The following is a 15687-nucleotide window of genomic DNA, read 5'->3' on the forward strand; positions in this document are numbered from 1 at the left end:
CGGAGGACATCGAAAGGGTGCAAAAAAGGGCAGCTCGTTTTGTATTATCGCGTAATAGGGGAGAGAGTGTGGCAGATATGATACGCGAGTTGGGATGGAAGTCATTAAAGCAAAGACGTTTTTCGTCGCGGCGAGATCTATTTACGAAATTTCAGTCACAAACTTTCTCTTCCGAATGCGAAAATATTTTGTTGAGTAGGGAGATAGTATGATTGTGGTTCGATGAACCCTCTGCCAAGCACTTATATGTGATTTGCAGAGTAATCATGTAGATGTAGATGTAGATGTAGTCGTTACTTTTAAAGCATTACTTTCAAGGAATACTCGCAGCGGCCAAGGCTGTTCCGCGAATAGTTCGGGCTGACGCGGCGAGTAACGCCGTGTGAGAATGCGTAGGTAGCCGACTGGCAGAATGCCGGCCGGTGTCACATGGCGGTCGGACGGCCAGCTGACTGCGGCAGCCATTGTGCGAGGTTAAGTGCGCCGGGCTCGGCCTTGGCGCGCCACTGGCGCAGACATCGCAACTCTGGCCGCGCTGGAACGGAGCGGAAAGCAAGCGACGCGCGGCCCGCCAACCGGTTAGCCTGTTGCGGCAGTCTCGCCGGCACCAACGCGGCTAGCCACGTGCCGCTCCGGACAGCGCTTCCTGCTGCACTCTGCGCGCCGACATGGACCGCGCCGTCTCGCTCTACACGTTCCAACCGCCGCCAGGTTCGTTACACTACTATGTCATCATCATAATCATGCTCTACCGCTGTAGTAAATAGTGTCTTCGCAAGTACCTGACTGCCTACGGCTCGATGTATACCGAACCACACATGTTGTTCTCAATGGAGAGACGTCTACAGACGTTAAAGTAACCTCAGGCGTGCCACAGGGGAGTGTTATGGGACCATTGCTTTTCACAATATATACAGGGTGTCACAAAAAGGTACGGCCAAACTTTCAGGAAACATTCCTCACACACAAATAAAGAAAAGATGTTATGTGGACATGTGTCCGGAAACGCTTAATTTCCATGTTAGAGCTCGTTTTAGTTTCGTCAGTACCTACTGTACTTTCTCGATTCACCGCCAGTTGGCCCAATTGAAAGAAGGTAATGTTGACTTCGGTGCTTGTGTTGACATGCGACTCATTGCTGTGCAGTACTAGCATCAAGCACATCAGTACGTAGCATCAACAGTTTAGTGTTCATCACGAACGTGGTTTTGCAGTCAGTGCAATGTTTACGGGGCAATAGCCGTGGCGCGGTACGTTTGTATCGAAACAGATTTCCAGAACGAAGGTGTCCCGACAGGAAGACGTTCCAAGCAATTGATCGGCGTCTTAGCATTCCAGCCTATGACTCGCGTCTGGGGAAGACCTAGAACGAAGAGGACACCTGCAATGGACGAGGCAATTCTTCGTGCAGTTGACGATAACCCTAATGTCAGCGTCACAGAAGTTGCTGCTGTACAAGTATGGAGAGTGCTACGGGAGAACCAGTTGTTTCCGTACCACGTACAGCGTGTGCAGGCACTGTGCAGCTGATTGGCCTCCACGGGTACACTTCTACGAATGGTTCATCCAACAATGTGTCAATCCTCATTTCAGTACAAATGTTCTCTTTACGGATGAGGCTTCATTCCAACGTGATCAAATTGTAAATTTTCACAATCAACATGTGTGGGCTGACGAGAATCCGCACGCAATTGTGCAATCACGTCATCAACACAGATTTTCTGTGAACTTTTGGGCAGGCAATGTTGGTGAAGTCTTGATTGGGCCTCATGTTCTTCCACCTACGCTCAATGGAGCACGTTATCATGATTTCATACGGGATACTCTACCTGTGCTGCTAGAACATGTGCCTTTACAAGTACGACACAACTTGTGGTTCATGCACAATGGAGCTTCTGCACATTTCAGTCGAAGTGTTCGTATGCTTCTCAACAACAGATTCGGTGACCGATGGATTAGTAGATGCGGACCAATTCCATGGCCTCCACGCTCTCCTGACCTCAACCCTCTTGACTTTCATTTATGGAGGCATTTGAAAGCTCTTGTCTACGCAACCCCGGTACCAAATGTAGAGACTCTTCGTGCTCGTATTGTGGACGGCTGTGATAAAATACGCCATTCTCCAGGGCTGCATCAGCGCATCAGGGATTCCATGTGACAGAGGGTGGATGCATGTATCCTCGCTAACGGAGGACGTTTTGAACATTTCCTGTGACAAAGTGATTGAAGTCACGCTGGTACGTTCTGTTGCTGTGTGTTTCCATTCCATGAGTAATGTGATTTGAAGAGAAGTAATAAAATGAGCTCTAACATGGAAAGTAAGCGTTTCCGGACACATGTCCACATAACACATTTTCTTTCTTTGTGTGTGAGGAACGTTTCCTGAAAGTTTGGCCATACCTTTTTGTAACACCCTGTATATAAATGACCTAGTAGATAATGTCGGAAGTTCCATGCGGCTTTTCGCGGATGATGCTGTAGTATACAGAGAAGTTGCAGCATTAGAAAATTGCAGCGAAATGCAGGAAGATCTGCAGCGGATAGACACTTGGTGCAGGGAGTGGCAACTGACCCTTAACGTAGACAAATGCAATGTATTGCGAATACATAGAAAGAAGGATCCCTTATTGTATGGTTATATGATAGCGGAACAAGCACTGGTAGCAGTAACTTCTGTAAAATGTCTGGGAGTATGTGTGCGGAACGATTTGAAGTGGAATGATCATATAAAATTAATTGTTGGTACGGTGGGTGCCAGGTTGCGATTCACTGGGAGAGTCCTTGGAAAATGTAGTCCATCAACAAAGGAGGTGGCTTACAAAACACTCGTTCGACCTATATTTGAGTATTGCTCATCAGTGTAGGATCCGTACCAGGTCGGGTTGAGTAAGCGTGATAGCGTTACGGAGATGTTCAGGAGACTCTGCAAGAGAGGCGCTCTGCATCGCGGTGTAGCTTGCTGTCCAGGTTTCGGAGTGCGTTTCTGGATGAGGTATCGAATATATTGCTTCCCCCTACTTATACCTCCCGAGGAGATCACGAATGTAAAATTAGAGAGATTCGATCGCCCACGGAGGCTTTCCGGCAGTCGTTCTTCCCGCGAACCATAAGCGATTGGAATAGGAAAGGGAGGTAATGACAGTGGCACGTAATGTGCCCTCCGCCAAACACCGTTGGGTGGACTGCGGTATAAATGTGGATGGAACCGAACAGCATATGTAATAGTATCTCTAGTTGTTCTCTGTTTACCCAGACTATTTATCAGACGGTATCGACAGCACTACCAGATTGGTGATCTATGAGTACAACTAGATTTTGGAGTTCGATGTGATTCATTGTACGTTTAATTATTTTTCCAGCACTGCAGAATCATCATTGGATGAGGATGTCGCAGGAACATAATTAGACGCTAGAGTCGTGACGCTGCCGAAAATAACGAAAATTTAACCATAAGTTGAAGAACTGTCTACGGAACGAAAAGGTCGTTATGTACTAGGGTTCTCAGTTCATTCCTATTGGTATCCATGGTAAAATGATTCTGAAAATATATTGTTTTACAGTGAACAACATTTAATGCAGGTGCAAAGGTTATGAGAATGCTAGACAGACCGCGATGTGACGATGCGCATCATCTAGCATCCTCACACTCTTTGTACTTCAGTTCAGTATTGTTTACTTTGAAGCTGGGTGTGCTTAAGTTTTAAGTTCTGTTTGTGTTTATGTGTGTCTGTGTGGAGGGGGGGGGGGGGGAGAGGGAGAGAGAGAGAGAGAGAGAGAGAATGTTGAAGGAGCAAGACATTAGCCATTATCAACAATCTGAAACCAGCTATCGGGTTTTGAAGAGTGAAGCGCCGTTGAAATCGTCCCATTTAGAGCCACGATACTAGCAGCAGAAATTACGTGCCCAGACAACCGCGTGTTACATCATCCTTTCCGTGATTCGGATAGGTGCGTCGGCCTCGGCGGATTAACAACGAGGGCCGATATGGTTTTTAGGCGGTTTCTCATGTTCGACTAGGTGGATACTGAGCTTCTATCCACGTCTTGCCTCAGTTACACGATTCACAAACATTTCAAACAACATCTTACGCTTTCACGTGGATAACACTAGGCGCTGTTGGATGGAGTGTACAAATTCCGTCCCTGGTAAGGATTGGGGTGGGAGGGAGAGGGAGAAGCGGTGGCGACATCCGACCATCTTTACCATTAACATTTACAAATATACATTGACATGTCGTTTCCATATAGATACGGCATAACGCCGAGAAAAAGATGCGAGCAGCAGCAATTAGCATAGTTCCATTTGCAAAAGCGAAGCTGATGCCGATGTGTCTGCAGTTAACACAGACTCCAGGACATTTAGTAAGGACTTCCTCACAACTATAAAAGTATCCAGCAAGAGGATTACGATACGTTAAGCGGTTTCAGAAATACTTCAGGTGGAGACTTTAGCTGATTCAGTCTGTGTTATGGTGGTTCACTATAACGGTAGGAATGACGGAAGCACAAGTTATGTTTTGGTGTGTTATTGACCATACATCTCGAGAGAAAGTGATAGTTTACACTAAAACCCATGGCTTTTGCAATTGGCGCGACTATTCTCACTGAACGTGGAGGTGTAAAGATAGTTTAAAGTTGTTTGTCGATGGTATCGACCGCAATGAGGTGCCAGAGAGACCAATAGGATCCGAATGGAACTCAGGCGTTCTTACGTGAGGCGTGCGAAACTAATGCGAAAGGCGCGGCCTATTAAGCGAGGATTTCCCCGAATAAATTTCGAAACAGGTTTCCTCGAACGCTACGTCATTCCCTCGTATATAACAGGAAGGCTACGATGGCGCCCCAAAACCCACTGCGCTGTTTTTGTTTGACCGGTCAGTAAGAGAAAATCAGGGATATGACTTGACATAGAAAACCGTGGGCCGGCCGTAAGAGCAGCTACTTTGGTCACGTGACCAGCCACAGCCATGTTCCAGTTCAAGGTGCACATTATCTCGCAGTGAGAACGCGGAAACCGGTAACGGTAAATGCCTTCGCGGACACTCGCCTCTGCTTTGATGTTCTCGTCGCTACATTTTTCCGATGATGAGGAGGAAAGAGTGAAAGATCTGACGCAATAGATGGTGGGATTGTGTAAGAAAAACGTTAGAAATCAGTATACTGATGGTGGGCAAAGTATGATAGGAGGAGCACGATGTTGCTCAGATTAAGATTCGTATATCAACCGTAAAAAAAGACGGGTGATGAAGATTAACGTGTTATTAGGCTACAGTTTATTCGATATTATTAGTTTGATGCATTAGTTCCTAGCGTTTCTCCATCAGTTTTTTGACAGTCTAGCAGAATGCGGGCGGGCGTTGTCGTGAAGTAGTATTACGTCACGCAGTCTTCTTGACCTTCTTCTCGGCTTGCAGTGCCTTTGTAAATTGAACTATCTGAAAGTATGCAGTCTCGCGTAATTAAACATTGCGCGAACTCGGCTTTTTGCGTCGAAATAAGATTCCTCGCATTGAGTTTGAGTTGCAAACAGACTGTCGATGTCACACGCGTCGACTCGCAGTTGCTGCTGCAACATGGCACCACTGCCAAAACTGACCCTTCCCTATTTCACAGTTGGCGCCTCGCCCGTGTTCTTGCAACTGCATGTTGCTCGTGCATTTCCCACACTCCTCACCACGCCGCAACAATACGGCTCGCTCCCGAACAGGAAACTCAGCACGGCGGGGTCCGAAGCTCGTGGTCTTGTGGTCACGTTCTCGCTTCCCGCGCATGGGGTCTCGGGTTCGATTCTCGGCGGGGTCAGGGATTTTCTCTGCCTCTATATGACTGGGTGTTGTGTGTCTTTCATCATAATTTCATCATCATTGATTCGCAAGTCGCCTAAGTGGCGTCAGCTAAAAAGGACTTGCACATTCGGCGGCCGAACACCCCGCATGGGGTCCCCCCGGCCAACAATGCCGTACGATCATTTCATTACAGCACGGAGGGGGGGAGGGGGAGGGGGGGGGAGGGGGGGCGAGCTCTCGCGCTCAAAAATAGCAGTATATTAAGCCCTCAATTCCAGTTCTTACAGTTACGGAGTATACGCTATTATTGCTTCTCGCGCCCTATTAGCGAGAAGGGGCTGAGAACATGGCCAAGTCTAAGGTTGCCTTTGTCGGGCAGTAACTGTAAACTACCCCGTTGGTCTTTCTTTGCACAACTGCCTTCTTTCCTGAAATTATAATAGTCTTCCAAAATGTGAAAATATGTTCGAAGACAGAACATGACCTTATACTTAAAAACAACATGTCTACTGAAATTAAAAATGTTGCTATCGAGAAAATGTTGCCAGTATTGTATTTCATACTTGATACGGTCCGCTGTTACTCCACTGCACGCCTGGAGTCAGTGACTGTAATCAGGTTAAATAGAAGTCCTCTTATTCACGGAAACCACTTACAAGTTAAATACATTTTGGAATAGAAGCTATCAGAATCCAACTAAAATTTTCATTTTCAAAGAAGTTAAAACTATTCAGAGATTACAGAAATTCAGTTCATCTGCAAACAGGATATGTTTCATTGTAAAAGACTTGCCTCTATTTCAGTTTACAAGATGATACACGACCGATAAAGTTTGGCTTAACCGTCCACTCTTTACATTTTGAAAAATCTATAGAATTCTATATGCGATAAAATTCGTAACAGAGGAACACAATATCTTCCAAATAGCTGTAATTTATTATACAAGACTAAAAATGTGTAGAAATCAAAATTCGAGGGCTTGCTGAAAAGCGAAGCCCTCTAAATTTTGCGTTAAAACTCTGAAATCTATTTAAATAAAACAAACGTTACTAACATTCTGCAACTTTATTCTTCATTACTCGGCTGGTCCCGACGGAGGTTAGAGTCCTCCCACGTAGATGGGTGTGTGTGTTTGTCCTTAGGATAATTTAGGTTAAGTAGTGTGTAAGCTTAGGGACTGATGACCTTAGCAGTTAAGTCCCATAAGATTTCACACACATTTGAACATTTCTTCATTACTACATATTTACTTCTGAACATAGTCACCGTGGCGACGACACCATTTCTTCCAACGAGAGACCAGTTTGTTGACATCGTCACTCAATACTGTTTGACTTTGTTGACTGTGTGAGCCGGCCGGAGTGGACGAGCGGTTCTGGGCGCTACAGTCTGGAACCGAGCGACCGCTACGGTCACAGGTTCGAACCCTGCCTCGGGCATGGATGTGTGTGGTGTCCTTAGGTTAGTTAGGTTTAATTAGTTCTAATTTCTACGTGACTGATGACCTCAGAATTTAAGCCGCATAGTGCTCAAAGCGATTTGAACCATTTTTATGACTGTGTGACAACCTCTACTCTGCTTGCACCGCTCCATCACCGTTAAACTGAAGTCCTCGATGGTGTTCATTTAGTTTTGGAAGCAGGTGTAAATCAGATGGGCCCATGGAGGGCGATCGATGATAATGAACTCAAGGCGTCGGATTGTTGCAGATGTTGCAGGGCCCTTGTGTGGTCTGGCATTGTTGGGCTGAAGGCCAGAGTGTTCCATGTATGGATGAACTTTTCGCATTCGAAACAAGATGACAGCACGCTGTTTCTCACCCACCGCCATGTTATACGCTATATTTCGGAGCCCTGTAGTGGCATATAGCTGAAAATATCTAGGCATGAAGAATAAAGATTTAGAATGTTAGTAAGGTTTGTTTTATTTAAAATGGTTGAGGGCTTTCACATAAAGAACTCTAAGGCTTCTCTTTTCAGCACGCCCTCTAAACTACACATGCTGCACAAAACACAACTTCATATCTCACACAGTAAAAACTGTACAAGATACAAGATAGCGCTGTGGGTGGATCCTAACGCGAACTCCTTCATGTAATTTTAAAATCGGTCACTTGGCTGAAACCTCGACCAGGAAATCACTGTCCATTCCTAGGCACTCTGTACTCAAGGTAGGGTTTAATTTCGCTCGCAATGCGCAGGAACGGCATTCCGGTACCTTCCACGGAATTTTGTTTGAATTGACTGGAACAAGTCGGCCACGAAGGTTCGAAGTAATACACCTGTAGTAAACCGTAACGTAAATGCAATTTTCCGCTAGGCCGGAACGAGTGAACGTGACAGAGGGAAACAAACGTGATGCGATGAGCAGAGTCCTGGGGCGAGGTACTTTGTGGTTCATCGCTGGCTTGCAGCAGTTGAAAACAAGAAGTCGGAATCATGAACACTGTAAACTTATGATGGAATCTGTCGAGCAGAAGTAGGGTGCAAAGTGACACTGCTGCTGGGCCGGACGGTGGCACCTGCTGTTCACATTAAATCTTATGGTTGTATTATTTCGATTATAAGAACTTGCGATCTATGAATCTGACTTTCAGACTAGTGTTTTGTTAAAACTGATATTTCATTGTGTTATGTTTCCAAATCTGATACTTGTGATTTTTGTGTCTTTTGGGGATGGGAGGGGGGGAAGGGAGGGGAGGAAAGGAGGGTGTGGCGTTGCAAGGTTGAAAGTGTGTGTGCTAGTACCTAAAATTTTAGAAATTGAACACTGATCTCAAGGTACAATACTCTCCCCTACTGCACTTTAATTCGGGAGAATCTGTCTGCTTACCCTACCTGACCATTGACCATCCAGATGGGTTTTATGGGGTCATCACTAATTAGACAGACGCAAATGCCAGTGAGGTTCCTCCGAAAATCACACTCTTGACACATTTCCCAGTTCTTGTCGCTCTCTGTACTCAATAATGTCATTGTGGAGGACGCTGAATACTAAACTATCGGCCAACTAATAATTTGAATCTTTTTAAGGGGTGTAGAACGTCAAACGGGCCGACTTGGAGCAGGAGAGGCACCACAGAACATTTTAATTTCCACTGTCTATACTTTCACAAATAATTTCGTAAAACTTTCTCAACATGAGCAGGAAGGAGTCAGGATTCACACTCATAGCATTGCAGGTCCAAAAATATAACAAAATTATTTTTACATCTGAAATTTATAATTTTTCACATGCTATTGGCTGCATTTGTGCTATAGTAACACTTTTCTTCGTAAGTAAGAGAGATACTTCGATGAATTTTGCACAGCTTACAAACCATACCTAATATTTAATTTATGAAAAAATGAATGAGTTCTTACATTTTAAACTTCATGTTTAGAAGAAACTCAAATTTTATAGCTAATTATCTCAGTTTTCACCACCATTTTTAATAGATCTGCAAAATTCTTGAATTTCATACACCTGTAATTATGATCTTATGCTGTGCAAATTCATCGAAGAATCTCTTACTTATGAAGAAAAGTGTATCTATAGCAACAAATGCAACCAATTGTATGTGAAAAAATGATGACAGTTCACATGTAAGAAAATTTATTTTGTTTTGTTTTTGAACTTCCACTGCTATGAGTGTGAATCTTCAATCCTTCATACTCATACTGACAAAATTTTATGAATTTATTTCTAGAAGTACAGGCAGCCGAAATTAAAATGTCCTGTAGTGCCTCTCCTGTTCCAAGCTGGCCCGTTTGATGTCCTACTCCCCTTGAGTCTTGTACTGAATAATTCTGACTTTAACCCACGTGTGGGAACGGTTTTAATCAGTGAATATTTTTTTAGGTCCTGTCTAGGAGTTAATTTTACAGGTAACTAATTAGACTAACGAGCTACAAAAGCTAATTTATACAAGTTATCTTTGTCAACAGTGAAGAACTGTACTTGAATGCGCCGTTTTCAATTAAATAAAAAGTGTAGGTGTGACACCTGCAAGAATTTTAATTACATGTATTATAAATACTTTTATTACCATACATTTAACTTATTCTGGATCACATCTAAGGTGAATGGAGTTATCCTTCATAATACTTACTCTTAACCATTTACAGTCTTTCCGTCACACACTAAAGTAAACAAAACATAATATGCCATTTGAATTAATAACTACTTCAAGGTTACTGTGCTGGACGATAGTTATTACCTGTAGAGAAACGAAACATTAGCAGACGGAATTTTTCTTGGGTGTCGTTCTGCCATTCATTATCACTGCTTGGATATTGTACTGGCAATGAAAAATCTGTGTTTGAGTTCGCTGCATTTTCCATACTTTTGTCACTGTTTTGTTTTATGGACATGGTGACCTGCCTAGACCAGATGATTGAGGTGAAGACTATTGGCTTACTCCTAGAGCCCGAGTCCTCAGCGACCTCCAAGCAGACGTTGACATGCTTCGCACTGCATTCTCTCAGTAATATAAAACTTCGTGTCCTAGCTCTTGACGTTCCGCAAAATTCCTCGTGAGTTAGTTTTTGTATTTGAATGGCCAGCTCAGACTTTTCATGTCGCCGATTGAATGATCAGTTTGGCAACTTTTGTTTTGGTTGCATTTTCCTAATTAAAAGTACTACACAGTTCTTAAATAGATTACTGACTTGGATAGCATACTGTGTAAAACTCAGTGTAAAAGCGATATCTCCATACTACGTGCCTTCTTGAAATGTAAATGTTCCTGACATCAGTCTCATGTAAGGAGGGAAAACCGGGAAAACTAATATTTGTTCAAATGAGACTAACTTTGAACGCAAATGTAACGGTTTGATAGTAAATTAATACGCATCTGACCCATATGAGTGTCTAAAGGTAACGGAATTGAATGTGATATTTAAATATAAATGTGCATTTAGATTGGAGACATTGCAATTATCGGTGTTACGCTCTGTTCAACCACGCATGTGATATTTTAAGATTTGCGACACGTGATGAACGAGAGTGCTTGGAAATCTTTGTAGTTTACCAAACAGGAGCCCATTACTCACATGTGGGGAAAATTCATTCTCAAGACACCAGTGAATGACCATGTGTTTTGCTCCCATCCTTTTTCTTATCTTCCTGCACTTTAACAATCAGGGGTAAAGGAATCACTTACAAAAATTGACGAAATCTATTTTCATTTAGTTTTGTTTTCAAATGACCAGATTCATTATTCATAGGTAATACGGAAAACACAACGATAAAAAGTTCTACATACATGTACCACGTAGGCCTTGTTTCGCAGAATTGAAGTAAAAATGCAACTTCTAGAAACCAAATCAAATGGTTATCACTTATGTTACCAGGTAATACAAAGTTCTATGACTTGTACCCACTTAAATGAAATCAAACAAAACACCACCACATGGAAAGCAAATCCACGAAATTAGTAATATTTTGCCTTGCAGGACGGTAAATACTGAGAGAAATTCAACTAACCGTGAATTATCGTATTTAAATTAGTTTCCAAAATTGGTAGTGGTGACAAAAATGAGGAGGGATATGTTAACCAAGTATAAGTTATATTGTCGTTATTCAGTGCGGAAACATAGTATCAGCTTTGCTCCCCCAGCGGTGACGAAGTCTAAGGCTGGGACCGTCCCACCTAACAGTCTCTCTCTCTCGACAGATAGCATACCGAATTCGAAGATTCGCGTAGAATTCACTTTCCCCCAAAGGTGTGCTGATTACAAGAGTCCTATCGTATTTCTAATACTGCACGCTTTCGTGGCCGTTGTCACAAAAGTAAAAATCTTCTGGGTTGTTAGACCGCGTCATATTTCCGTCTAAAATAATCGATGTTTCGACCCTCTGCCTGGATCTTCTTCAGGATGTTTCGGTGTCCATTATTGCTAAAACACTCTCAGAGACCAGCGTCTCGTTCTCTTGTAAACTCCCCTTTGTAAGAGAACGCGACACTGGTTCTGACTGTGTTTTAGAAATAATGGACACCGAAACATCCTGAAGATCCCAGCAGAGGGGTCGAAAAGTCAATTATTTTAGAAGAGAATATGACGCGGCCTAACAACCCAGAAAATTTTAACTTTAGTTCTATTATAGTCCGAAGAAACGGCTCACAAATTCCTTTAACAGTGCACTCTTAGTATCTGGGTGACCATTTGAACCTGAACTGAATATCTCAAGTACTTGACAAAGAATACTTTAAAAAATTTACGTATTTACCTTTGCACTGTGCTTGTACTAACTATAAATTTGTGTAAATGATGTGTTTAATTTTATACTTCCTGTCATGGTATTTAAATAATGTTTGTCTTTTACGTAATTTGAAGACTCATTTAAACTGATTGAAACCGCATTCCTGTCGCACATTGTTCTGTTACTTTTCACCTATCTGTGGGTTGCTCGAGCCCCTAAGAGATACATAACAGCAGTGACACTACACGCTCTCGGGCATTTTATTTCGATCTTGATGTGGATGTCGTTAATGACGAAGGCATACTGTTGACCAAACACGGACGCTAATTCAGTCAGCAGCTAAATTTGTAAGATGCCATCCCATTGTCACACGAATGGATAGCATTCACATAAACATTACGAATTTTGCTAAGCTTTTTGTACGATGACCCTGAACATAACTTCTCTGCTTCGTGAAATCCCATTCTGCTGATAATGACCAGCTCGTAAAAACAGCACTGTGGAGGGTGAATGTATCCCTGCGGATTAACATTGAGAAGCGCAAAAAAAGTGTCTGTATGCATTGATATCTTTTCGTGCATTCAAAACAGTTCAGTGCGTATTACTAATTAAAGATTGCCAAAAATAAGTCACAGATTCGAAATATTAGCTGAATTTCAATTGCGCAACTTTATTTACTGCCTCTGTAAGTAGGCTAAACAGCATAGCGACTCATAACTCTGTCAGTAACTACGACCAATGATACAGAGTGAACCGGAAACCCACCAAAACAATTTTCAAGTGGTTCAAGAATATTTCTTGAGTATTTTGGTGCAACCGACCCACATCTTCCGGAGACGCCTTACAGATTAATTATGTAAACATGATTTATTTTGTTAACTTTGTTGCTGCGCCTCCCGTTGTGACCGAGCGGTTCTAGGCGCTTCAGTCCGGAGCCGTGCTGCTGCTACGGTCGCAGGTTCGAATCCTGCCTCGGGCATGGATGTGTGTGATGCCCTTAGGTTAGTTGGGTTTAAGTAGTTCTAAATTCTAGGGGACTGATGATCTCAGATGTTAAGTCCCATAGTGTTCAGAGCCATTTGAACCATTTTGTCGCTGCGAAAATACCTCCACAACAGCGGGAAACCCGACAACACGACAGTTGGAAAACCTACAATGCATGTCACCAAGATATACAAAACACAAATCAATGCAACACCTGCCAGTCACGTTTAAAGCACTGTTATGTGATTGCAGCTGCTGCGGGAGCAGCTCAGTTGCCGTTGTGCTGGTCTTTCTTTGCATGTCGTGAACTCATACAAGAGATGGGCATCGGATAACGCTTCGTCAGTGTACCTAACCATACCGTTGCACATTCTTGTTAATGTTAAACCAACACTGATGGAAAAACAAACCAGAAACAGAATAGAAAATTAGTGAATGCTATTTTTGTCTTTAACATCAAGGAACGCGAGTGAATGGAATAAATTTGCATCCAAACCAAACACGAAATGCATACCATCGACAGCTACTCTATTGCGTAGATATTTTCAGTGCAAATACAGATACACAAAGATAAATAGGGTAGTAAATCGAACGAAATATAATTACTTTTTAACAAACCACTGGAGAACACATGTCCCTGATATCACAACACACGGGAATTATATGTGAACAACCTTCAAAATTTTCCCTATTAGGTTCTTGCTCACCCTACATAATATAGGGTGATTTTAAACAGTAGTGTGAAACGGATGGAGACGATTTTTGAAGATGACCAAGAACAAACAACGGCTGATGAAGTACATAAATGTTTGATTTTCTTAAAAAAGAGGCCTCTCTATTCTTATTACGTAACACAGTACGCAGTACATATCACTAGACGACACGATACCATGTCATCTCGAGGTAGTTTTCCAATTAGCGTCCATGTAGATAGAGGTATCCCGGCTCTTGGATTATCAGAGTAACGATTTAAACTCTGACCTTATGTAATACTGTCGAACAACCAACTCGTTACAAAATACTCGTTAATCGTTACTTTCGTTACTAATCACGTCTGCCCACAGACACGCCGTAGCGTTGGCGTTATGACTGGCTGATGGAGAACAGGCGGAACATGCCCTAATCGCTTTCACAGTTTTTGAGGTGCATTATCTTATTTGGTGGTTTTTGTATCAATGTTTGTGTGCAGCATAATATGCCACCTGCCATGGAAAAGTTGTAATTTTGTTACATAATTTGTTACAAACATACGGCGGGATGTAAAACGTTCCATGGCAGTATCTTATGGACTGAATCGCAAGTGCGGTTCAGTATCACAGAGCAATAAATCCAGTGCTCTGTTCTGTTGTACCGCAGTGGGTAAATCCCACACTCCCATCACCAGTTGATTCTAAGACTTTTCTGTTAGTTATCGCTTCTTTCACCTCTGCCATAGGATATAGCCCTACCCATTTCACGATGCTCACTCCAAAGAAAATACATATTCTCAAAAATCCAACTTTAGCTCTGCGATTTTGTTATCGACGGATATCATGAAAACATTCCTCCCATTTCTATTCAAATTTAATTCAACCTGTTTCAACAGGTCGCGTTGACGTAGTAATCCGCCAAGACAATTGCTGCACTTGATTTGTCTGAAGCAGCGTCTTATTATAGAGTTCCTATGTGAGAATTAAACGGCGACAAAATGTTCCCGAGATACTGATGAAGGTATATGTGGATGATGCTTTTGATAGCAGTACAGTTAGTCCTCGTGCAAGGAGATTATCACTGGACCCTCCCGCGCAGTGGCAGACCGAGTGCTGCGCAGACTCATGACAACGTGCAGTGTTTTGACAGTCTGATTTTTGACTGTCAAACGAATGAAATTGAAAGAACTGCAGGTCCAAGTGAGAGTAGGAGAAGCGCGTGTATGTGGAATATTGAGGTGGTTGATAAAGGTTTGCGCCAGGTGTGGTCTGAGAATGATGGCGATTGGCAAAGCTTGGATGAACAACACTGAAACACTAAACTACATGTCAAATTAAAACTGTGTGCCGGACTGAGACTCGAAGTCGGGACCTTTGCCTTTCGCGGAAAAGTGCTCTACCGACTGAGCTACCGAAGCACGACTCACGACCCGTCGTCACAGCTTTTGCGGGAGAGCTTCTGTGAAGATTGGAAGGTAGAAGAAGAGGTAATGGCGGAAGTAAAGTTGTAAGGACAGGTAGTGAGTCGTGCTGGGAAGTTAGGTCGGTAGGGCACTTGCCCACGAAAGGCAAAGGTCCCGACTTCGAGTTTCAGTCCGGCGCACAGTTTTAACCTGCCAGGAAGTTTATTATCAGAGCACACTCCGCTGCAAGCGAAAATTTCATTCTGGTGCCCTGACATGGCACCACATAGTTACCATCTCTTCCAAGAAGGAGGAGGAATCCATTGCGCAAATGGAGTACAATGTGATAGCTTCCTTGTGAATGCTGCTAACCAATGGCTCAGTGGTGCTGGTCCTCGTTTCTAACCTGCAGGTATACGTAGAAGCCTTAGTTACACGGTGCATAAGACAGTAGAAAAGGGCGGAATTATATGGAAAAATGAGAGTAACATTTTGTCTCTCAAGAATGTACCAACACACAGTAAAAGTATCAAAGGTATATGAAATAGGTTGGACAGTTATAGAAGACGTAAAACAAATTTAAAAAACTGTGCATTTCATTTGCAGTGAACCTCATATGTACGATATCCAGTCACATTAAAG

The 15687-nt window shown here is 42.9% G+C and overlaps 1 protein-coding gene across 1 annotated transcript in view; it reads left to right on the plus strand.

The window, feature by feature from the left end:
* Window positions 1–463: 463 nt before the first annotated feature.
* Window positions 464–15687, plus strand: part of LOC126474022 (UNC93-like protein) — a 413395-nt gene continuing 398171 nt past the window's right edge. The window contains exon 1 of the mRNA XM_050101427.1: window positions 464–711. Coding sequence (XP_049957384.1) covers window positions 669–711 — 43 coding nt within the window. The 5' untranslated portion in view covers window positions 464–668. The remainder of the gene's footprint in view (window positions 712–15687) is intronic.

The sequence above is a fragment of the Schistocerca serialis genome, chromosome 4, assembly GCF_023864345.2.
Source record: "Schistocerca serialis cubense isolate TAMUIC-IGC-003099 chromosome 4, iqSchSeri2.2, whole genome shotgun sequence".
NCBI lineage: Eukaryota > Metazoa > Arthropoda > Insecta > Orthoptera > Acrididae > Schistocerca > Schistocerca serialis.